At 44.2% G+C, this 25,845-nt stretch overlaps 1 protein-coding gene across 2 annotated transcripts in view; it reads left to right on the top strand.

The window, feature by feature from the left end:
• EFCAB5 (EF-hand calcium binding domain 5) overlaps positions 1-25,845 on the top strand; it is a 377,049-nt gene that overhangs the window by 160,157 nt on the left and 191,047 nt on the right. For both annotated transcript variants that reach the window (XM_086955085.1, XM_086955086.1), the window contains exons 6-10: positions 5,167-5,322; positions 6,776-6,875; positions 7,738-8,838; positions 12,664-12,717; positions 12,879-12,971. In XM_086955085.1, the coding sequence (XP_086811211.1) occupies positions 5,167-5,322; positions 6,776-6,875; positions 7,738-8,838; positions 12,664-12,717; positions 12,879-12,971 (1,504 nt within the window). The remainder of the gene's footprint in view (positions 1-5,166; positions 5,323-6,775; positions 6,876-7,737; positions 8,839-12,663; positions 12,718-12,878; positions 12,972-25,845) is intronic.

Here is a 25,845-nt window from a genome sequence, read left to right on the forward strand (position 1 = left end):
GCCAGCTTTCCCGCTATTGTGACCCTTGAAAGCACTTTCCAAACAGTGTGAGGATGTAATGTACTATATATTCTTCTCTATCCTGACTGCTGTGACCTCTCCTTTGCCCCCCCCCCACTTTAAACTTTTTCCAGGCCAGAGCATACACTTTTCTGATGGATATGGCCAGCGACCCTACCACCAACTGCTGCATCCTCTCTCTCCTATTCTCCACATGTTTGCTGGTATCATCGTTGTGTCTTTGTCTGCCTCCATGGCCAGCCCATGCAACCTCTTCCACTGGGAACGAGACAAAGCATCCAAAGTGTCATTGTCCACCCCTGGCACATGCTTTGCTCTGAAGGCAGCATCATGCTTTAAACAACACATGACGAAAACTCGCAGCATCTTAAGTTCCTGTTCATCTCTTTTCGACTGCCTGTTCGCTACATGTACAACTGACATATTATCTACTCTGAGTAAAACCTTTCTGTGAGCAAGCTCCTGCCCCCAAAGAGTCACTACCACGACTAATGAGAAGAATTCCAGAAAAGCAATGCTTTTAGCCCTCTGCATACATGCTGCTGGTCATTCTTCTGCGCACCACCTGCTGTGCCAGTAAAGCTCAAACCTGATCCTCCCCCCACCCCCAAATGCGTATGAGTACATCTGCATGTCCTACTCACACGCCTTTGGACTGATCATTGGTATCTCAATGAAATTGTCCAGTAATCTGCATCAAATGCGCAAGTCCTCCATTGTGGTCGCAGACAGATGCATTTGATAATGGGGCAATGACAGCCCTGCCAAGGACATGTCCAAGTGCCTACAGAAATTCCTCCCCGTCCTGACTAGTCTACACGCAAAGTTCAAATGTCCCAGCAAGACATGACCATTACTTTTGGTTTGTCCAGCATTGTGCCCAATAACAGTTGCATTTGCATCTTCTTGTCCACTGGGAGGAATACTTTCATGGATACAGAATCCAGTTCGATACCCAAAACGAAAGCACTATTGCTGGTCCCATAGTTTTTTCCAGAGGCAATGGTACCTGAATGTCTCCCACGAGCTCTTGAAAACTTGTCAACTGCAATCGACAGGCTGCAGAATCGGGCAGCCCCACAAAAAAGAAATCATTCAGATAGTGCGTTACAGTCCACTTCACTGTGTGTAATGTGAAAACCTACTGTAGGAAGGAGCTGAATCTCTTAAACAGTGCACAAGCTATCACACAGCCCATGGATAAAGACTTATCAGCGTACCATTGTCCTTCAAACTTTATGCCTAGCAACTAAAAATCCTCCAGATGAACTGGCACAACTTGATGTCACACATCGCCATGAGGGCCCCCTTCCGATCTGTTCTACCAATGCCATAGACACATCCATTGAGGACTATGATGCCGACGTAACCTCACCTGGAATAAAGTCATTAACCGAGTTCCCTACCGGCCATGCAAGTGCTGTATTATTCGAAATTGCCTCCATTCTTTTTTCAGCACCACCCCGATCGGTGACACAATCAAATTGGGCATAGACCATTGCCCAAATGGTCCCTCCATTCTGCCATCCTTCACTTCTTTTGCCAACTTCTCCCTCACAACATGTTTATGTGTCCTAACGTCCATGTATTTAAAGAGGGATACACACTGCTCTGGATATGTTTCGCAATACACGCTTGTGAAAATTAGGAAAGCCGCCGTCCAATTTTCTATTGTCGCCACACCGCCTGCTGCATGTCCCGCCAGGCGCACCATTACCCACGGGTCTGGCGTGAGCTAAACCATGAGACCTTCCTCAGCATGCAGGCGATATGGCTTCTTGAATGTGAAAATACTCCATAGCTAAATTTCAGTACCTCCACTCAAGAAATGCAGAAAAAAGGTTCCTGACTAGGTACTGACGGCCATCGTGTCTCCTGCAAAACGGTAATTGGCCATATAAAATGTCCGGGTATATAATAGGCCTCAAGCTCAACACAGCCCGGCCCAGCTAAAAAGCAGTCCAAAAGAAGCCCGATGTAGCCCGGGCTACACCATGTCCCAAACTCCCTGTGGGCAAACCTCTCCATGGTCGCCTGCCCACCCAAAACCCATTCTAGAATGATTAGCGAAAAGGTACAAAAAAGGGGAAATGGCAACAGTCATAATAAAACCTCCATTGTTCATGTTCTATGTGATGAGGCTGCAGTCCTGAAGGATTATCAGTAGAAGCAACAAATGGACTGATAATCGGCTGCTTTGAAGACGGCAGACTCTGCAGAATTGAAACTGGACGGTCCTCCAGACAATGAGGCGAGATACACCAGTGCAGGCTTTGAGGTAATAGATTTAGCATGTCGGTGCTCTGCAAGAGTGCAGACTAAAGATGGCTGCAACAGCAAAGAGCCTGGCGGTGAGGAGGAACCAGGAGAGTTTGTGGTCAATCTGAGTTCAGAACTCTTATATTTTTATATTGACAAACATGACGGTAAAGGGTTGACTCTACAGGAAACTGTGATACGTTGGCTCTGGGGGAATCTATGAAGGATTGGTTTATGTTATCACTCGTGGCCATCTTAGATTGGGATCTTTTCCTAGTAGCAGCCTTCATCTTGAAGTGGTTTCTTTTCCAAGAGGGAACTGGTTTGTTGGAAAACAAGCAGTGTAGCTGCCTAGCAGGTGTGAACCATCTCACAAGCTATTATTTTTCAAGTGGAGCTGTAGTAATATCTTATTTTCTGTATCGCCAGGATTTATACATCATTGACCTTGACATGAGTGACACAGAAGGGCTTTGCATGGTAATGTGAATCCAATCAGAGACATAATTACACAGCGAATGGGATGACAATTGCATAGTTCCAGGATACAAGAAATCCTTTGAGGTGGGGGTGCAGAGTACAAGCAAGTGTACTGCCCTGACTGACAACTAGACATCAGTACTGTACCAGTGTAGAATTGGTCCTTCGAGAATGTCAACCAATGGCATACTCTGACTGACAATGAAATGTTCAATTTTACTGAAGCGAGCCCAAAAATATCACTGCTGCGCCATTGGATGTCTGTATGTATTTGTATTTGTATTTAATTTATCTATAAAGCGCTAACAATCATCCTAGGTAGGATATCACGGCGCAGAGGTTTGGTGCTGAGGGGTACGGTAACCGCATTGATTACTGATTATTCTGGTTTAGGGAAGAGTAGTGTCTTTAATTGTTTCCTAAATGATAAGAGACATTCTGTCAGTCTGAGATTGGGAGGTAGTTCATTCCACTTGGTTGCAGCTAGATGAGAGAAAGCCCGCTCTCCCATCCTGACAGTCTTCACGTGGGTGGTGTTTGCTCTTCCTGAAGTTCTGGATCGAAGGTTCCTCGATGGTCTATGGAATTTGACTTTATTGTGTAGAATGGTAGGGCCTGTATTGTAAAGTACCTTGTGTGTGATACACAGTAATTTGAAGTTGGCTCTTTGTCGCATTGGGAGCCAATGTAGTTCTCGCATGCAACTTTTGGCCGAATCATATCTCTTCTTATTGCATACAGCCTTTGCCGCGGCATTTTGCACTATCTGCAGTTTAGAGAAAAGATAGTCTGCCATTCCAACAAACAGAGAGTTGCCGTAGTCCAGTCTGCTCATCAGCAGCGACTGGACCAGGGTCTTCCTACACTCAGTCGGAATCCAGGGGAAGACTCGTCTGAGCATTTTCAATAATGCAAAGCCTCTGCCACAGACAGTGGAGACATGTGATTTCATGGACAGAGCACTGTCCAATACCACACCCAAGTTTTTCACTTTTATGGTAGGATTTGGGGGCAAGCCCAGGTTACTTGGCCACCAGCTGTTGTCCCAGAGCTGGGGATTTTTGCCAAACAGGAGGATTTCTGACTTGTCTGCATTTAATCTCAGACAGTGCTCTTGCATCCAATTGGCCAGCTCAGTCAGGCATTTTAGTAGTCGAGTTTTAGGATCATCTTTCTCATCAATGGTGACCATCAGCTGGGTGTCGTCAGCATAAGAACACATTTCAACACCCCACTTTCTTCCAATGGCTGCCAATGAGGAAACAAATACATTAAACAGGGTTGGGCTTAATGAAGCCCCCATGACCTCAGCCAATGTCAAGCTGCGGTCACTGGTGGTCACTGCTTCACTATTCTCTGCTTGTGCTTCCATGCGCTCTTCCAGTTTCATACTTTGGATATCAGGGGCCTTGATAATTCTGACTTTAGATCACCAGTAGTGCAAAATGATTTTACTTTCCTTGCACACACTTTCCTTTTAACCTGATGCAACCTGGACCAGGAAATCTGCAATATACCGAGTGGGGGAAACCTGGAGTATCACCACATTATCGACCATTTAAAGCCGCAAACTTGGGATGGAAAACTGCACCCAGTAAATACCACACCCTTACCTGAGGCACCTAGGGAGACCCTAACAACCCGATTGGAGGTGGCATTTATAGGAGGTGGTATTTATAGGAGGTAGTATTTCCTACACCTAGTATTCATCCGCGACCAAGCGTCGGTTATGTACAAGGAGTAGAAATGACTTCTTTTTTATGAGTTTTGTGCCCACGAATAGAGCATACAAGTGGATTCTATATGTACTGCACCAAATTCTGCCTTTTTTGCCTTTTGTCGGCTGTTTGCCGTGTCTGGCTTTTGACAGCTGTTTCCTGGCAAAATATGCTAGTAAAAAGTTGCACTTTGAAGTGCAGTCATTATCACAAACCTACATCTTCTGGCAGTCATACATTCAACAATAAAACACGAAATAAATAAAAGGTAAAGATTGATCCTAAGAAAAAGATTTCCTGCATGCCCGGATACTTACCTTAAGGATAATGTTGGTAGTAGATATTGTAGAGTCGATATAAAAACAGGTCAATATGTAAACTCTTATTGTCTGATAAAACCCTGCTGAATGAATTACCCCATATAACTCAATGTTGTTGTTTACGACTATGCCTAACTGACAGGAGTAAATAATGTTTTCAATGGTGATAAATAAAGCTTCTATACATTGTGCTTAACTGATAATTGAAAATGTATTTTTTTAGATTTTAAATGGGTTATTTTTGTAAACTTTGCCAGATGCATTGTAAGGAGGGTTTGAAGCACCTTCATTTTAAGACTCAAATGCCGGTTTCCGCCACAGGGAGGTGTACATGACAGCTAAGCCCTCTTGTTCTGTTGCCTCCGCAGTATGTGCATTCTTACATCAAGGACCTGAGCACAGACCTCTTCCTCGCGCTCCTGCACCATCTGTCTCAAAGTGCAAATGTCTTCCGGGAGACCATCAGGCACGACCGCTGGAGGCAGATGTTCACCGACCTCTTCCTGGCCTGTGACCATGGGAAGGTAGGTGGGGCGCGCGAACTCCTCTCTAATCCGGTGGAGTGCGGAGGAGGGAAGTGGGAGAGAACTATGGGTAGAGTTTAGGCACTTAAAAATTGAAATGTACGTCAGAGAGGGGAATGGAGATGTGATGGGCACTATTGGAAAGCAGTAGTGCCGGAATTTGTGGAGGAGGTAATGGGGGGGGGGGGGGAAGGGGGTTAAAAAGACTGTCGGGCAAGGCGCCACAAGCGCTAAAGTCGGCCCTCCACACACCCACAAAACAACAAGACCATCGCTATTCCTAAACTACATTTCTAAAGTCACTGTAACCCTAAAGGTCACAAAACAGGTGTAAATGTACACCGGCTCAGTCTTGGAGGAAGTCTAGCATCTTGGCACATGTACCTTCCTAGCTTTCTCACTGAACCAGTCTTTCAGCTGAAAAAAACTCCTATTACACCTTCGAGTCCTGCTACGTCCAGCAGTGCTGACTTACACATAAGGCTGGGTGATCTAGTGTCAAATGAAAGGAAAGCCTGAAAATATTTATTACTTCTTGGGTGATGGGGAGGGCTCTAAAAGCATTTTTTTTTTGTGTGGAACGCTGAAACTCTTTGCATCATTCCTGACTTTGTATTCAAAATTACAGCACCATATTGTAAAATCTCTGGGGCCAATTTGACTAAAACAAGCTTATAGGTTTTTGGCTTTTTGTGTGTTGAGAGAAAGCATTTGAGAGTAAATTGTGCGCCTCTACGTGGGCGGAGGAGCGTCGCCCCACTGCTTTCTCTCTGTGTGAGAAGCAGAAACATAAAATGGTACAAGTACCTTTTTATGTTCGAGAAAGCAGAAGAAGGGTTTGGTTGCGGGTGGGTGGGCAGGTCAGGGAGGAGTGGCTAGCCCAATGTTGTGGCCGCTGACTGTTTGGTCGGCCTTGCCAGTCATGCACATTCTCCCCTTTTCTCCATGTTGGCTCATGCAGCCTGCATAGAGAAAACGGCCTCCCGACAGGCACCTGTGCGGTCGGTGTCCCAGCCATTGCAGCGCTGTGATTGGCTTAGGGGAGGAGAGGGAGGCTACCTGCTTCTGCTTCCTGTGAGCAGAAAGAGGAGACGCACACAGGACCGGAGGCAAAGGTAAGTTTTAATATTAAAAAAAATGTATTACACCCCCGCAAAACCCCCCCACGCGAGTCATGCCAGCCGTGACTGGCGCACTTTAAGAGTATTTGAGAAAAACTTGAGAATATGATACACCTAAATGCATGCCGGGTAAAAACGATGTACTGCAAAACGCAGTAGTAAAAAGGTAGTGAGTCCACACCTAGCTTAGGGCCACCTCTCATGGCCCAGAAAAACATTACAAGCCTAGGACAGGGCATGGTTGGGGCAGGGTTGGGGCAAGGCGGGCTGGCAGGGAGTGCATGGTGAATACATGTTAACCTGAGTCGAGATCCTTCTTGCTTTCTTTCCAGCTTGGCGTCTTGGACAGACAGAGGGTGCTGTTGCTTCTGGAGGCTTTCTATGACACTGAAGGGTTGGAAGACACAGGGGGTTTTAGGAACCCTCGGCAGTGTGAGTATAGAGCACCCAGCGCTTAATTTGAGCCGGTGGTTTCCTGAGCCTATTACTGTATTTAAAGAGGAGCAGAAAATCAGTTGTTTGATAATATAGTATACATTAAAAATGACTACTACCTGCCACCCAAGACATTCTTAAAACTTTGGCAGCCTCAAACAGTCTCAGTTGTCACACTTGTAGCAGTGTGATGGTTAGTAGTTGTGTAGGTACAGTGGCACTGTTTGTTGCAAACTGCTGTGGTCTCCTGACGAGGGCCCCGGCACGTATGTTTTTACAAACTATGCACTCTGAGCACCGTGGCATTCTGGAATTTGTGGGAAGGATTCTGAGTCTGTTCTGGCTTAGCACTTGACAGGGAGGGGCACCTATCAGGAAAATATACCCAGGGAATATACACAGGGAAGCCCAGTATTGGCCCACCAGGCTGGATCCATGCCAGATTTCAGGATAACCCTTTACAATGTAATTGATTTCTATTTAGATTCAATGTATATATATATATATATTTATCCTAAGTGGCCACCCTGCAAATCTGGGTCATTGCAGCATAATATCTCTTCAAATGTTGCATGCAGTGGTCCCATAATTCAAACTTCCTTGGAAGGATGCAGTAAAATGTCACTAACTTCATTAAGTCACAGTTCTCTCAAATTTGATATCAAATCACTGAAAAATTATGCTTTCTGGAGTTATTTGCAGCCCTTTAAACTGTAAAGAAAGCAACTAATTCTGTGCTGATTAACTCTGGCAGAAAATAGGTAATTCTTTTTCTAATGATGAACAACCCTGCCGTGCCTATTTAGTGAATGTGATGAATTGTTGTATTTTTGTATTGATGAAGTATTATCTTACACAGGGCCCATGATTGAGTTTCGTGAGATGGATCCTACCGAATTCTGGGCTGACTTTGATGAAGCGCCAAAAGTCATTTTATCAGAAGGATCCCTGACAGCCGAAGAATCCTTAGAGGGCCTTGAAGTCCGGGCATCTGGTGTCATCTCTGGTGCTTTGGAACATGTAGGATCCCAGACCGATTGGGGCGCGGACTCAGTGACTGAACGACACAGTGTGGAACGCGTAGGGTCAGTACAGAAGAAGAAAAGTAGAAGTGATGGGGCTGTGGACTCAATAGTTGAGAAACACAGTGCTGCTCGGGTGGGGTCAGTACAAAGGAAGAAGAGTGGGAGTGACAGGTCCGTGGACGCAGTGGGTGAGCAACACAGTGCTGGTCGGGTAGCTTCACCACAAGCGATGAAGAGTGGGAGTGACAGGGCCGTGGAGTCAGTGGGTAAGCAACACAGTGCTGGTCGGGCAGTGTCAGTTGAAGGGAAGAAGAGTGGAAGTGACAGGACCGTGGACTCGGTGGGTGAGCAACACAGTGCTGTTCGGGTAGGGTCAGCACAAAGGAAGAAGAGTGGGAGTGACAGGTCCGTGGACTCGGCGGGTGAGCAACACAGTGTGGGAAAACTTGGGTCGGTAGAAATGAAGAAAAGTAATAATGTGGGTCTGGGTGCAGCAGGTTCACCAGTGTCCTCAGAGGGGAAAATGACAGTGCCTGATCCCGCTATGCCGATCCTGAAGGAGAATACAAACACCAATGCTGGCAATGGTGATCTAGCAGCAGATCCAGCACAGGGAAGCCCACATGGTAGCCATCCTCCTACCAGAGAGTCCAGTATAAATGTGCAAAACATAGCCCCAGGGAGAGAACATAGTGCTTCCAGGCAGAGTACTTCAGTAGTGATGGATGTGGAGCCCGCGGGAGATGAACAAACAGTGGTTCAGTCAGCAATATCCTCCACATCGGCAGACAGAGTGAAAGACGGTGAGAGTTTTGCTGAGGAACCCACAGCTGGTGAGGAACATGGTGCTACGACAGTGGCCGAGGAGAAACTGCAGAAGGAATCTTCATTAGATGTCATCGAAGAAGCAAAAGACTCAGAAGATCAGAGAACAGGTAAACAGATGGTGGTGAAAGTCATGATCTCAAACACCTGTTAGGTTCAATCAACAATAATAACATTATATGTGTATAGTACTGGCCAAAATACAGAAATAGTGGTCAAGGACTGAGAATTAATGTAAATCACAGGATAAAGGCGAACATAGTCAAGCATGAACTTACTGTAGAGTACAGGTCAAAAGACAGGCCTAGTGGTCAAATACTAGATGATACTCTGAAGAAGAAGTAAAAAAAAAAGCAGAATAATGGTCAAGCACTGGGAGTTACTATAGAGTTGAGGTCAAAGACAAGAGTAGCCAAGGACTGGGAGTTACTATAGAGTTAAGGTCAAAGACAACAAGAGTGGCCAAGGATTGGGAGTTACTCTTGAGTACAAGTCATAAGACAATGATAGTAGACAAGGACTCTGAGTTACCATAAAATACTGGTGAAAAAACAAAAATAGTGATCAAGGATACAGTCTGGAGTAAAAGTCTAATTGTGGAAATCAAGGTCATGGACTGAAGTTTATCAAAATGGTCAAAAGACAGAAATAATGGTCAAAGACTGGTACTTACTGTAGAGTTCAGGTCAAACGATAGGAACGTCCGTGAGACTAAAACTTTGAATGGGCAAGTGAAAACTATTTAGACTGGGATAGACATACTAAGGAGGGATTACTGTTTTGGGATAGTGAAACCTAGGTGGATATGCCTCACCTTGTATAGTTGAAGATTTCCAATCACAATAATTGAAACTAAGAAACAGTGGTCAATGACTGGGAGTTATTGTAGAGCACCGGTCGAGAGACAAAATAGTCAAGGACTGGGAGACTTTGTAGGATACAGATCAAAAGACAGAGTGGTCAAAGGCTGAGAGTTATTGTTTGACTACAGTTCTGAAAGACCAAAAGAATGTTCATGTACTGGAAATTATAGAGTACACATAAAGACAGTAATATTGCATAGTGTCCGAGACCTATCACATAGCACAGATCAGGTGGAAGACATAGTGATCAAGGCCTGAAAGTTATTGTAGAGTGCAGGTCAAAAGACTCAAATAGTGATCATGACTGGAATCACAGGAGGTGTGCACTGGGAAGTGTAAGTGTATGTACTCTAGGCCAAATGATCTTGCAAGGTTTCTTTGGACGAAGGATCCAAGGTCCCAGGTCTCCAAACACCAGGTCCAGTTGTGTGATTCTTTGTCTTTGTCTTTGTATTCCTTTATTTCGGCAAGATTTGCCATAAAAGATATCATAAAAATATACATACAGGTTAAAACATATCAATTAGTTGTATTTACAGTCAGACATTTAGGAGCAAGGAAGTAAGATGGCAATGTCCCGTAAACAACACAGTATAGATATTAGACAGTTTATAAATGTAAGAATCTCTCATATCTAGTATATTCGGGTAACAAAATCCCTACAGGTGATAATAAAAGCAAATGATTTTTCATTCAAATTGTATTAAAATCCTTCGCTTGCGCCACATGGCTTCTAAAAATTTTGCAACAGCCAAGACAGTCACACCTGCTAAATCTGTTTAAAAAATTCTGTACGCCTGCATACAATTTTTAAAACCCAAATTTTTACAGTACGGAACAATCCAGTGTCTTCTAGATTTGGAGTAAGCTGGACAGAAAAACAGTATGTGCAAATCGTTTTCCACGACACTCACAGCCAGGACAATTTTTCGGATTAGAAGAACTCCATTTGTTTGTAAAACTCTGGGTTGGGAGTGTTCCATACCTCCACTGCAAAAACAGTTTCCTAGTAGCACTGGGATACATGTCATCTAAAACGAGCTCAAATTGATAAACATCCTTGATCCTTAAGAATATTTCTGTTAGGGTTCCGATCTGCGCATTCTGTATAGAAACCATTAGTTTGTATTCATGATACAGTTTTGCTAGATTCTTACGTGTAACCCTGGATCAGGCATACTCCGGCTCGGACCATAGTGAATGGGGTCCCAGTTTTCCAAGTTCAGTTCTTACATAGGTGAGCCACGGCATTTTCCCCGAATTTGGAAGGGTTAGGGTTTCCCGTAGCTCCATCCTGTAATTACGAAGGTCTGGAATTGTCCAGAGCCTCTGCCAGTAAGCTAAAGGTTTGAAACCCAAGTCCTCCTCAAGCGGTCTGAGGCCAAGGTCAAGCCTCAGAGGCAAGAGAGGTGTACTTTGGGGTAGGGCTAAGAGTTGCCTAAGAAATGTGTTTTCGGTAACTCCCAACTCATGTCTACTCACGTGACCCCAGAGTTCACCACCATACGTTACCGCACCCCTGGCCTGGAGTCTATACATTTCAAGTGGTGGGGCAATCAGTTTAACTGTAGATTTGTTGTTATTTGCCAGCCTGATTATACCCCCCGCTACTTGGGCCAGTTTAAGTTGGGATTTAATTACGTGGTGGGTCCAGGTCATATTTTCATTAATAGTCACCCCCAGGTATTCAAAGGTGTGAACCCTTTCTAATCTGGTCAAGCCTATACTAGGATTTGGTCGTGTTGTTGATGTAGGGTTAAAAATCATGAACTTGGTCTTAAGAGCATTAATCTCGAGGCCATGCTCATGACAGAATGCCCCAAAACCGTCAAGAACACGTTGAATCCCCATAGGGATTCAGACAGCAGCAGGGTGTCATCCGCGAACATAATCGCTGGCACCCTGCTGCCTGCAAGCTTTGGGGCGTCACTATCCGCCACCGCATTCATGTGGCCGATTACCCCGTTGACGTAGAGGGAGAACAGGGTCGGTGCCAAGACACAACCCTGTCTCACCCCCTGTCAACTGGGAATCTATTTGAAAGTGCGCCATTCTTGCCGCACCTCACCTGTGCAAAGTTATCAGCATGGAGCCGCCTGATTATGTTTAGGAGGTAGGGAGGGATGCCTAGGTCAGATAAAATAGACCACAGTTCCCCCGCGGGACTAAATCAAAAGCCGCACGGAGGTCTACAAACACGGTATAAAGGCTACCCCCTTCAATCTTCACCATTTTCCAACATAACAGGGTCAAACGATAGATCTGGTCCGTAGTTGATATATTTTTCCTAAAGCCTGCCTGGTACGGGCTCAGAGCTGCATCCAGTCCAATAGGCGGTTTAAGATCAGCCTCGCAAAAATCTTTTGCGGTACATCTATGAGGCTGATGGGCCGGTAGTTGGCCGGAAGCAGAGGTGAGCTCTTTTTGAAAATGGGGACAATCTCTGCCCCCAGCCAAGTACCGGGCACCGTCATCCACCCCAGAACTGCATTGAAAATAACCGTGAGATAAGGGGCCCATACCTTGGATTCACATTTAAAAAGATCTCCAGGAAGTTTATCCAAGCCTGGTGCCTTTTCTGCTGCGAGTTTCAGGATTACTGCAGTAACCTCCTCCTCCGAGAAGTCGTCCTGGTCATATTGAGAAGTAGAACAAAGAGAAGCGCCCTCTACTGCCCCATCTTGATCAATATTGGCTCTTTCATATAGAGCACGGAAATGGCCCTACCACACAGTGGCAGCAATGTTAGCTTCAACTGCTGGTGGTGGATCACCAGACCCCGTTTTCACAATCAGCCAGAATTTCCATGAATCTCTGGATTTTAAGGCCGCCGACATATTGGTCCAGTTGTTTTGGTCCCATTCCACCTTGGCGCACTGAGTTGTGTGATTCGCAGGTAAGGTAAGTAGTACCTGCCTTTATGATGTGATATTAGGTGCTGTGAGCTGTACCTGTCGTTTGCTAGTGTGGTCTCCTAACTCATGTATGTATCTCAGTCTTACTACTTTATTGTGTTTACTGTATGAAGACGTGAGGACACTAAATGTTTATATTTTTCTGTAATTATAATAGGAGATGTGGGCTTGACAAAGGAGCCGCAGGACATTGACGGTATCCCCTGGTCAGGTACGCTGAGTTCTTTTGATTTTTCTGCTTGCAGTGTCATGCTTGTACCCCTCTCCCCTCCCCCAGAAGTACAGGCACCTGGTCACATGTCTTTTTATGCCTGCCACCATCCTTGTTCTCAATGTAGTCTCGGAAATTTTTTCCTTTTTTATCCGGTGCAGGAGACCTCTTGACCACCGACCTGGCTCTAAAGTATGGGTCTTACGGGAACAGAAGCCTGGATGAGTGGAGCGTGGCGGCCTCGCGATTTACAGGTAGATTTGTCATTGTGACAAAAAACTGTTAATGTTTCACTCGCTTCAGGATTCCTGGCAGTGCAAGACCTGGGTAGAAACCAGTACTATTCCCAGACTCCAGATCTGGTATGGGTAGGCTATTTCCGGTGCAGCTTTCAATTTGGTATTTAATACACTGTTTACTTTAAGCATATAAGAACACCTTTTAATGCCATGGGGTCCCTAAAGACTGTATAAATCTCATGATAATGATGAACTGATGCATAGTATCACATAATTAGGTGAAGTGCGGAAGCTGGATTTAGAACTCAGGTCTCTGCCTGGGTCCTTGCCATTCAACTCAACCACTAGAGGACCTGGCTGTTCAGAAGGGGTGTTTTATGTGGTTGTAGGTCAACTGTTTCCAACCACTGAAGGACACACAGCTGATTGTGGGTTCATTATCTTGCAGTTGTTTGGTACTCTCTCGAACTGGTAGGAAAAGGTAGACTGCATGTTAAGAAATACAATGAAAAAGTACTTTACAAAATAACTATGCAAGTTAAAAACTGTTCTACAGTCCCTCAAAGGCCCATCTCCATTTTAAAAAAAGACTTTAAGTGAACCTGTAGGGAACTGTCATCCTATCATTACTGGGACAGAAAGTGCTGTCTAAATCGGCAACTAAAAAAATACAATTGGACAACATGCAAAAATCCACAGCAAACAACTATACATACAATCTTCTCCCTCAAGCACACAGACAGTGGTTTTAAATAGAAGACGTTGTAGGGAGAAGCCATGCCCACATTTCACCCTCAGTATATTTATAGAAAGGACAATATCTATCCAATCAGAAAGAACACAGGTAGAAAATACCATTTGTGAAATGAGAGGGTGTGCACGTGTGGTAAAACAAAAAAGGATTGGCACAAATGAAAGAAGCAAAAATTTAGAATTAGCATTCTGTCCTATACACTCTTGTTAGACCTGCCATCTTAGGCGTGGTTTCCTCCTACCCTTTTACCTTCAGATGTTCTGTTAATGCTGACTTTGTTTTTGCTGGTCTTTGGACTATATGCATGTTACCAGTGCTAACCAGTGCAAAAGTGCTTTGCTCTCTGCTCAAAACATGTTGGCATATTTAATTTACTTATATATCCTAAGGAAAGCTCACTACATCTGACCTGTGCTTTTACAATAAATGCTGCTATTGGGCCTGCAGCACCCATTGACCCACCCACTTAAGTACCCATTTAAGTAGCCCTTTAAACATGGCTTAAGCCTGCCATTGCAGAGCCTGTGTGTGCAGTTTCAACCTATGTCGGCTTGGGAAAATAAGCCTTTTGCCAGGCTCAAACCTTCCTTTTAAATACATACATGTCACCTCTGGAATCCTAATTTTTAATCCTAACTTATGACAACTTTGAATTTTAAATTACAATTCCGAAAACTGCACTTTTAGAAAGTTTGCATTTTTTTGACTTAGCCATTTGGTGCCTACAGCCTGTCTCTGGTCACATGACTTGGTGTAGTTGGCAGTTGGGTTTTGTATATTCCTCCTAGACAGCCACACACAATGAGAGCTCAAGTTTGACTGGATGGGCCACCACAGGCAGGATGGGAGGGAGGAGCTGCGGCCAGCCTCACTTACACCTGAGTAGGCTGTGTCCTGTCTCCACACAAAATGCTTTACATTCAGTTCTACTGATTAGATTATTGTCATTTTGGTCTTGTTTTATTTGTTTTAATTAATTTAAGCTCTGTTTTACTAACCTGGTGTGGATCGTTTTGTGTGGTGTTTTCACTGTTTTCTGTTTGAAGTGTTGCACAAGTACCATACACAGCGCCTCAAATAAAATACAAATATAATCCACATTGCCTCAAAGTTAAGCCTGATTGCTCTGTGCCAAGCTACCACTGGGTTGAGCACAGGTTAATTTGGGGTGTGCTTGGCTGCGGGGGCCTGTGCTGTGCCTCTGGTTTCTGCTTGACAAGGGCTCAGACCCAGTGAACCAGTAACTCAATGACTAATAAAAAGTTTGCCAGTGTTGGTCAATATTAGTCGAGGAGAGCTGGAGTCATACCATATTTATTATCAGGATAATCTCTCACTAGAGAGATTATTTCCCATTCCGATTCATTGCATGAAACTATACCTTTTGGAGATAATCTGAAAAACTGGTTTGGCTCTGGGCCTCACAGGCCAATGTTGTCTTATACAATTACACATCTCCAAACCAGGCAGGGCATTAACTTTCCAACATCTTGACGAGCTCACAGTTGTATAGTGGGTATCATACAGGGCAACTGAGATCATGCAATTGCTCTGCAATTGAAAATATAACATCATTAGGGGATTTGGTATGCAAAGACAAAGTTGTTGTAAAGTGTCTCTCAGTCCACAATCACTACACACAATACTCAGTGGCGCTGAAAGAATATCATAGTAGGAGTGCTGACATCAATCTTATGCCACTGAAGTCACAGGAGTTGTGAAAAATCCATGTATTACAAAAAGTGTAGGAATGAACCACGTCCACTCATCAGGACAATGGTGGGCGAGTAGTGTGTGTCTAGATGGGCATTTTTGGGTGCATTATCCCAAATATATGGCTAAAGCATAGTGTGCTAGGACACTGCCTTTTGCGTAAAGCACATTTTTCGTTGAAATGGCCTCCCATTTGAATTTTTCCTGCTGCTGATATATTTTGAAATATTTGCAGTTCAATTTTGTTGCATTTTACAAAAAAAATTCCATCCTGCAGCCTTTCCTTTCATAGTTCCTGTAATGGAGCAAATGTGGGTCAGTGCCCTGATTTCTGCCACTAGAGGTGGAGTGACGTGTCTGAACCAAGACCAACCACTAGCATGTGGACATACTTCTCTGGTTGTAGGGAAGAAATAAGCGCCTCTCCCATTACTACTCCTAGCTATTGGTGCCCTATGCAGCTGTCTAGGCATGCCTGGACCTCGAATGGCGTCTGAAAGAGGGTATACAGTGATTAGATATGGAAGAGCATAACCCCTTCTGTACTTTATAAGGATACTGCAAATCATTGAGAATTCACAGAGGTGACCATATAGAGGCAGAAGGCCGCAGGCCCATTGTCTTTTGTGGTCATTGAACTGCAATATCCTTTATAATGTAAATTAAGGATGCATTTGATCCCATATAATAGATAGGTGGGCTTTTTGTTACCCTCCTCTGCTGGAATGTGGCACCATGACGTGTGTCGTGTGACTTCTCCCATCATTTTTGCCTTTGGACCCTGGCATTCTCAATGCTGACATTAAAAATAACATGCCCCAGAATTCAACTTGCTGTATGCTAAAAAGGCAGGACTTGTTGTACATTTCATACATGACATGGGACATCTTGGCAGCTATGTGTAGGCCTGTAGGAATTAGCAGTGCCAGCCATGAACGACAATTCACCAAAATGCCCTTTTACCTTCAGTTTCACTTACACACACATGCTTATATATAAACACATTCGACAGATGCACACAGTCTCTCTCATGTAAACACACACCTGCAAGCATGCACACAGCATATTTTAACACCATTTTTTTACTTACCTCAGCTGCCATCAAAGGTCATACTCCAGCTAATTGTACACCATTTTGATTACACTAATAATAAATAATGAAACATTCTTCACTGTTAGTGTAAAAACAAAATTGACAGAAAAGAAGGAGTTTGGAGCCCCAACCGACGTCCATAAGGACGAGCTGGCACTGTGTTCCCTGCAATGATTTAGCCACATCTGAGGTCAGGGGTTGCAAAGACAGTACCAGGGGTTGTGGCTGCGACCTAAAAGACGTCCACTGTGCCAGCGCACCCGGAAAAACATATTTTCTTTCACTAGTGAAAGCCAGGGGCGAGGTGCAGGCAATAATATCAGGGGTGTTTGAAGATGAGATTTTCCAACAAGCAATGAGGTGAACCCGACTTTAAAGGATTGAGCGGGCTATCACAACTGACTATGATAATGGACAGGATTAGGGGCATTCATTTTCAGCTACTTGGAAAAGTAAAGCCAGCCACTGTAGGGATAGTCTGGACTATATTGTTCACTCTAGTCCAGTTCTTCCTCAGAGCAATATAGGGCAGAGAGGCCCAGAAGAGAAGGCCAGTTTATGCCCATATCTAACACTGGCAGACCAGGCTTAGGATGGGAAGCAAGAGCGTAGGACTTTTGTAGCCCAGATTGCATCTGCATGAAATCCAAACACCTTTTTGACACTCTGCCATCAGACTCTTCACCAGAAATCTCACTTGTGCCCCCTCATAAACACTCACCCACAACCGGAACTCACCCAGACACCTGGAAGCAACTCTGTTCACATTAAAGAGTCATATGTTGCATGAGAAGACATGATAGGGAACCATAACAACATTTTTAATTATTGCCACACTTGAGACCTGTTACAGCAAACAAATGATGGATGGAATGCTGACAATGCAAACATTCTCCCCTGCTCAAAAGGTCTGGGTTAAATCCATTGTTCTTTTGCCCACTACACCACCCCAGTTTGGACCCAGCCATATGCAAATCAGTCATGACCCTGTGCCCCATGGGAACAGTCCAGACTGAACTGCTAGGCCAGGTCCTCCCTGGACTAGAAACAAGCATCCTGGGACTGGTGTCAGGGTATGTCACCCTTCTTCAGCCAGGCTAGCTTGAATCCAGTGGCACAGTGAGCAAGGGACCCACGTCTGGGTATACCCATCTCACTTAGGGCGAAAAGTGTTACTACAAACAAATGATGGACGGAATGCTGACAATGCAAACATTCTCCCCAGTCAAAAGACTGGGTTAAATCCATTGTTCTTTTGCCCACTACGCCACCCCAGTTTGGACCAGCCATATGCAAATCAGTCTTGACCCTGTCCCCCTTGGGAACCGTCCAGACAGAACTACCAGGCCAGGTCCTCCCTGGACTGGAAACAAGCATCCTGGGACCAGTTTCAGGGTATGTCACCCTTCTTCAGCCAGGTTAGCTTGAATCCAGTGGCACAGTGAGCAAGGGACCCATGTCTGAGCATACCCATCCTACTTAGGGCAATAAGTGTTACAGCAAACAAATGATGGATGGAATGCTGACAATGCAAACATTCTCCCCCAGTCAAAAGATCTGGGTTAAATCCATCATTCTTTTTCCCACTATGCCTCCCCAGTTTAGACCCAGCCATATGCAAATCAGTCTTGACCCTGTGCCCCATGGGAACAGTCCAGACCGAACTGCCAGGCCAGGTCCTCCCTGGTCCGGAAACAAGCATCCTGGGACGGGTTTTAGGGTATGTCACCCTTCTTCAGCCAGGCTAGCTTGAATCCAGTGGCACAGTGAGCAAGGAACCCACATCTGGGCATACCTTAGGGCAAAAGGTGTTACAGCAAACAACTGATGGACAGAATGCTGACAATGCCAACATTCTCCCCCAGTTAAAAGATCTGGGTTAAATAAATTGTTCTTTTACCCACTACGCCATCCCATACACTTAAAGCCCTGCAGGAGCATACTAATGTGGAGTGAGTGATTGGCAGGTGTCCAATCAGATCCAAACCGCTGTCTCTGGCTATGCATCACAAACATTTTCAATATGCTATACTACGAAGCAATGGTTGTTGCTTATTTATGTTATGCAATAAGCAACCGTTTATAAAGCAAATAGTACTGGCTTGTTGTGAGTGTAATATATTATTTGCTGTATTATATATCTGGATGTAATAACAGAAGCCGCAAAATACCAGTCGGGCGGTACACTAAGCTAAGCATATATTTTCATCTTATGTGCTTTTAAGCCATGCCCTTAATTACATCGGCCACGCCCCTTTGAGAGACCCCTCCCCCCCCAGTTATTTCATCCCAATTAAAGCCCTGCTGACAACTAAAAACCAATCACAAGTGAACCTTTCCTGGGCAATCTGATAGAAAGAGCAGCATTTGGCCAGATGTCACAATTTATTGAAGATAATGTCACACCTTCAGACTTTCAGACAGGATTCCGTCTAGGAAGAGGCACAGAATCTGCCCCCTTTACCATCTGGGTGACCTTAAGAACAAAGTTGACTGGAACGGGTTTGCTGTACTACTTCTCTTGAACCTCTCAGCTGCCTTTGGTACGGTTGACCATGACACTCTACTACTAAGGCTCTAAGAAGGCGGGATAGAGGGGACTGCTCTTGACTGGATCACATCCTGCCTTCAAAACAAAACTAATGTGATCCATACGCCCCCCTTCTCATCCAAACCGTACTTCACAAAAGCAGCGGTTCCTCAAGGCTCGATCATCTCACCCATGCTTTTCAACATTTACATGAAGTCATTACCAGCACGATAATTCAATTTCACCTCACATGCTATAACTACACACAAATACTCCAACTGGAAAGCCCAAAAGACATTGCAAAATCACAAGTTTTCAGTTGCCTCAGAGCCGTGGATCAGTGGATGACATGGAACCCTTTCAAACTGAATGCTTCCAAAAAGGAAATACTCACATGTGGCGATTGGAAAAATTATGACCAACTCGCCACATGGCCTGATGATCTGGAAACACCGCCTAAAGTATCAAAGGAAGTCAGAAACCTTGGAATAACCATGTACTCCAAGCTACCAATGAATGTCGGGCTTGCCGCATTGCGTACGGCAGTGTTGTATAAAACAGCCTCGCTCCCGACACTGAACACTTCGCATTCTAGTTCCAAGAGTACGGCCTTGCCAGCTACCCGTTGAAGCATTGTCTCCTTCCCTTTCATGGCAGCCGAATCCTGCTGGTCTACTGTGTTGAATGGTTCTCTCGCCTCTCCGTTACTTACTTGCTTTTTAGGCGATCATGGTGGCAGCGGTGACTTCCTGGTGATCCCGGTGGCGGCGGTGACATCCTGGCGATCCTGGTGGTGGTGGGGACTTCCTGGCGATCCTGGTGGCGGCGGTGACTTCCTGGTGATCCTAGCTGCTGCAGTGACTTCCTGATGTCTCTGCTTTGATCCTGGGTTGTGGCGGTGATTCAGGCATTCCACATCAACCTCTTGTGGTGACGGTCACTTACCGGTATCCCTGCATTGTTTCTGGGTTGCAGCAGTGATTTCTAGCATCCCGCATTGACTCCTGAAGGCAGTTAAGTGTGTCTGACGAAGTACCGCCACGTCAGACAGATGCACAGGACGCTGCAATAGACTACTTTCCCCATTATCTCTCCCCGTGTCCTCTCCTCTGTTTTCAGAAAGGGATCGCGGAGCAGGATACAGACTGTTCCTTTAAGATATTCTCACTTTGGGACCCTTCTTCAGACCATGTGATTGGGTCATGTGATCCGCCCAGCTTGAAAATGGAAAGAAATGATCAGAAAGCACGTTCAACTCCAGCTGGGAGAGCGGAATGCGGAGACCCGGAGGAAGAAGAAAGAAGAATCCAGACCTTCTTCGTATCACCAGGAATCCGAGGTGTGACAGGACCACGAGGTGAGGAGGAAGGGACGCCATAACAGGAACGCCAAAGAACCGCTGGCGGGGAAGAACCAGGGAGGGAGGCGGACCCTATTCGGCATCATGCAGATGTCAGCCGCATTCCAGGAGGGACGTGGCTACACAAGGTATGGGGCCGGTCTGAGACTGTGTGGATGAAGGGAGCTGGTGCTCCCAAGGAGGGGATGGGTGGAGGGAGTTAAGAGGGAGAAAGCGCTCACTGTGTTTTTGGTTTAACTGCGCGTAAGTATTCTCACAGTGCAAGAGAGGAAAGACGGCGGTTACCCGCATAGCGAGCACGAAGAAACCCCTGAGCAACCAAAAGCCCCATAACCAGCTGTATGGATAATAAATCAACTGAAACACTTGAAACGTGTACCTGTCTGCGTCTCCACCGCTCCACAGTGTTCCTGACGTCCCACGAATGCAAAGTTCTCAAGATGTTACCTACTAAGAAAAAAAATACATAAAACAAACGACCAGCTTTACGGTAATCATGTATGCGTCTTCTTTAAGCCTTATCTTGAACATATTAAGATATTATACTTATGTAAGATTGTTGCCCTTCTCTGTGGAAATCTGCTTCTTTTTGTTGTTTTTAATCTTTGTTCCTGCAAATAAAAGGGACATCATTACATTTCTTTATTACAAGACTTAAGGAAAGAGTATGAGTAGTTTTAGTTCTATTACTCAGTTTCACTTAGTTTAAGCGAAAGTTATGAGAAGGGTGTTTACATTTTGATGAAGTTCTTCAAGAGGATATCGATAGATTGATATAGATGGTTGTCCTTAATTTCATTATTATCTCCTTTTATTATTTATAGCTTTGTTTTATTTTGGTCTCTAAATACCAATATACTATTTCTCCTTATACACAGATGTACACGATGCATCAATGACCCAGTTGAGCGAGGAAGAATTGGAAGAAGGGAAATTATGAGTTAGTTAGTAAGAGATATCTTACTTGCATAATTATACATACTCCTGTCTTTACACCCCCTGTTAGATATTTACACTCTTTCTCTTTCCTTTTAGAATGTCCTCTAAATCATGGATCCCGTGCTTGAACTGGGAACATTGGTCGACACTCTCCCTCTGTTTACTCCCCTTCTTCCCCTGCTAGCACTTTTATATTGTTGGGTGCAGTGAGTGACTGGTGGGGCGTAGGGACGTGTCATCCACATATAGCTCCTGCGGAACTGTAAGTAGCCTTGTCAATGAATGCCCAAGTGGACAAACTAGCAAGATGAAGCTTCTTTACTATAAAAACTCTGCAACGCATCTTTCCACACCTGGGATTTCCACACAAGGTCCAGGCTACGTCCTCTCTTGTACTGTCTAAACTTGATAACGCCAATAGCCTCTACAACGGATCATCTTCAACAACTATGAAAAGACTACAACAGATTCCGAACTCTGCTGCCAGACTGCTCTTACATATAGAGACACAATTTTTATAAAAATATTAGAGAGGCAACTTCAAGGATTACATAAGTAAAAGCAAATTGCTACATTATTGATAAAAATTGATGAATCGAGAGGTCTATTCCTTGGTTTTTGTGACTCTATTCAAAATCTACTGACTGAAAAGAACAGTTCTGTTTAGCCAACGCGTTTCACCCAGTTATGGGTTTCTTCAGGGTTAAAGAGAATTCATATACTCATTCCCAGTGTATGAAGGAAGATAAATTCTGCAAACTGTACAAGTCCATACTTGACTTTAATATACACATTTACCAAAATAGTTTTTCAGGGTAGCGTGAAATTTCTTTCACAATCGTGATACCATAAAATTGGTTTCTCCTACTTCGTTCATGCATCTGTGGCTATGTTTGGCCATTTGACATGATACCTGTGTGTGTACGGTGTCTTTCAATATTTGTCATGGCCTCAAGATCTGGGAACACCGCTTAAAGTATCAAAAGAAGTAAGAAACCTTGGAATAACCACAGACTCCAACCTACCAATGAATGCCCAAGTGGACAAACTAGCAAGACCAAGCTTCTTTACTATAAAAACTCTCCGCGGTATCTTTCCACACCTGAGATTTCCACACAAAGTCCAGGCTACTTTCGCTCTGGTTATATCTAAACTCGATTGTGCCAGTAGCCTCTACCAAGGACCATCTTTAACAACTATGAAAATACTACAATGGATTCAGAACTCTGCTGCCAGATTGCTCTTACATATAAAGCCATAAAGCCCACATCTCCCCTGCCTTAAAAACCCTACATTTGTTACCAGTTGCCAGAAGATCCACATTCAAGATGACTTTTATCACCCACAAAGAGATACATGGAACAGGACCGCTCTTCATTAGGAATAAAATCACCAAATACATTCAACAAAGGAACCTCCGCTCTAGATTGGCACCTCGCCTCAAAATCCCACCATAAAAGAAAAAAAAAACATATGTGGCACCTCCTTCTCTGTTCAAGCTGCAAAATTATGGAACTCTTTACCCCCAAACATAAAAACCATGGATAACCACCTTATCTTCAGAAGACTACTCAAGAGTTGGCTCTTCCCCTCATAACCACCATACTCAAACATAAATATACAGCATATTCCTCTGTATATAGCTTCTATTTGGACTATAGATGTGTACCAACTTATGAGTATTGCTATGTATAAACGTGTATAGTAATTATGTTTATAAATATATAGATATTCGTAAGTTCTGCTTAACAAATGTTATGTTTAACATGTATATCTGTGACTGCTAAATAAGTGAATATTTTATCATAACTATTTATCTACAATTGTTTCACTATTGATTTACCCAAAACATATTTAAACAAATAAGTTAACTTAAAGTACAGCAACACTTGAAAGTCTGAGTTTATTAAATATAACTTAAATCTATATACAATACCTTCTTTATACATATATACATACCTTCTTATGTATCTTTATATGTATTACTTTACTTCAAATTAAACACTACCCTATATCTTTCCTATACCTCTCTCAATATATCCTCTACCTCCAATCTCTGACTCATCTCAAACCTCATTCTACTAATGTGATCCCTAAAATAACATTTTCTAGACTCTTCCCTCCTTACATCATCTCATACCACATTTACTTTTCATATATCCCAAACAAGCCTTTCTAAACCCTTCCCTCCCCCTCCCCTTTACTCATCCCAAACCTCCTTCTATTGCTATGAGCTCCAAAAAATAAACAAAAAACACTTTCTAGACCTTCCCTCATCTATCCCTCCACTATGCTTTCACCCCAACTAACAGACTAAAATGTCCACCGATCAAATTAATTTCATATTTCCCTATCCTAATTCCCCACTAATCCTGTTTGGGTTTCGGAGTAGCGTGCCACCCACCGAAAAGCATCTCAAAGCATCTCAACACCTCATTGTATTGTATTGTATTGTATTGTAGCATACTTGTATAGCGCAGCCTGTCACCACCAAGGGCATCCTGGCGCTTTGACCCATGATCCAGCGGAAAACAGTGGCTCAACCTATCCTGGGAAAGAGATGGGTTTTCAGAGCCTTTCTGAAGGCCAGAAGATCTTCAAGGCTTCTCAAGGATATTGGCAGAGAGTTCCAAAGTTTGGCCGCCGCTACTCTGAACGAGCAGCCGCCCATTCTCACTCTCTGGAAGCGTGGAACTATCAGTAGCCTGGACGACGAGGAGCGTAAGGCTCGAGGTGGACAATACCAGGCAAACATGCGCCGCAGAGGAATAGGGCCCAGGCCATGAATAGCCCTGAACACAATACAAGCTGCTTTGTAGCGCACCCGCAGATGGATCGGCAGCCAATGAAGTTCTTGCAGCGCTGCCGTAGAAGAACTATGATAAGGGCGAGAGAGGGCAAGTTTGGCAGCGATGTTCTGCACCCTTTGCAGCTTGCCCAGAAGTGTTACCGGGGCCTCCAGAAGCAGTGCGTTACAGTAGTCAAGTCGACTTAGGATGGTACAACGCACTACTTCTGGCCTGGCTTGCTCAGGGAGAAGGGGTAAGACCTTACGCAGCATACGAATAAGCGTCATACATGTGGAGGTGGTCTTATTTACATGTAGATCTAGCTGCAGGTTGGGCCCAAAAATAACACCCAGATTGCGTGCAGATTGTGCGGCTGACACCGTCTCAGAAAAGGACGGAGGCCAAAAATCAGCCGGCAGATCGCGAGGAACTCGATCTGTGGAGCAGTGTAAAACCTCCGTCTTGGTTCCGTTGAACTGTAATGAGTTCAAACGGAGCCATTCTGCTGTCGCCTGCATGCACCGGTGGAAAGTCTCCAATGTGACTGCATCAGGGGTAGCAAGTGCTATATAAATGAAAAACCTTCTCTCTTCTATCCCTCCACTATCCTTTTCAATACAAATATTAAACTCACATGTCCACCGCCCAAATTAATTTCATATCTTCCTATACTAATTTACCACTAATCCTTTTTGGGTTCCGGAATAGCATGCTATTTGCAGACAAAGCGCTTCGATGCCTCGTCAGGGGTATTAAGCACTATATAAATACAATTACAAATTACAATTACATGCTTGTGAAAGAAATATTTTTCATTCCTTAGACGGACAGGCACAGCTCACTCCTGCAGCCTGCCTAAGAGAACTTACGTTTGGAAATTAAGGAAGGTGGAACGCAGCCCCAAGGACTGTTTCTGTTAAGAGACAGTTTACTTTAGAAGCTGCTTCTACACACAAACAGAGCTTGGGCCCTGTGCACCAGCTTTCTTCACACTGAGTGGAGGCCGCCATGGACCTCGCACACTCTGTCATCACAAGTAGCTTGCAATAAATAGCTTATTACGAGAGTCCAGGTGTTCATAGTTTTATAACAGGCATATTCAGATGTAAGAACTTGCCTGTAATAAGAAAATACAACACAGCGAAATATGGGGCAGGAGGGTTGGAGGAGGTGTAGTCTCTCACGTGGTATTCCACACTAATACTATAAAGCTCATAATTAAACTTTGTATGAAGCAGTACCTTCTAGTTGCCAAGAATGTGCTGCACAGTTTGCAAACTTCTGTTTCTCTGCCACACAGGGCCACGTAAACAAAGGAAATTCCGATTATGTGAATACACCACATACTGATAAATGCCTTTGTACAACGTCCCAAAACATGTCAAGTGGAAATATTCAAGGAATATTCATATACAACTACTATGAACAGAAAGGACTTTGCCTCTCTGCACTTTACCTTTGAGCAGTCACACTCAAAGCCACATGCAGCCATCCTGACCTTTACAGGCGGCCCCCTGGTGTACAGCTGTTTACTGGAGAGATGCAAATAATAAAAAAGATGTTAAATAAACAAGAAAGATTTATTTAAAGGTTAATTGGTGTTCAAGAAAGGAAGTAACTAGCAAGTTCTGCACCACTAAACTTGAACACCTTAATTTTTAAAGTCAAAGTGTAAAAATGTGATAGAATCTTCAAAATTCAAAAAGTGTAT

The sequence above is a fragment of the Lissotriton vulgaris genome, chromosome 2_1 (assembly GCF_964263255.1).
Source record: "Lissotriton vulgaris chromosome 2_1, aLisVul1.2, whole genome shotgun sequence".
Classification (NCBI taxonomy): domain Eukaryota; kingdom Metazoa; phylum Chordata; class Amphibia; order Caudata; family Salamandridae; genus Lissotriton; species Lissotriton vulgaris.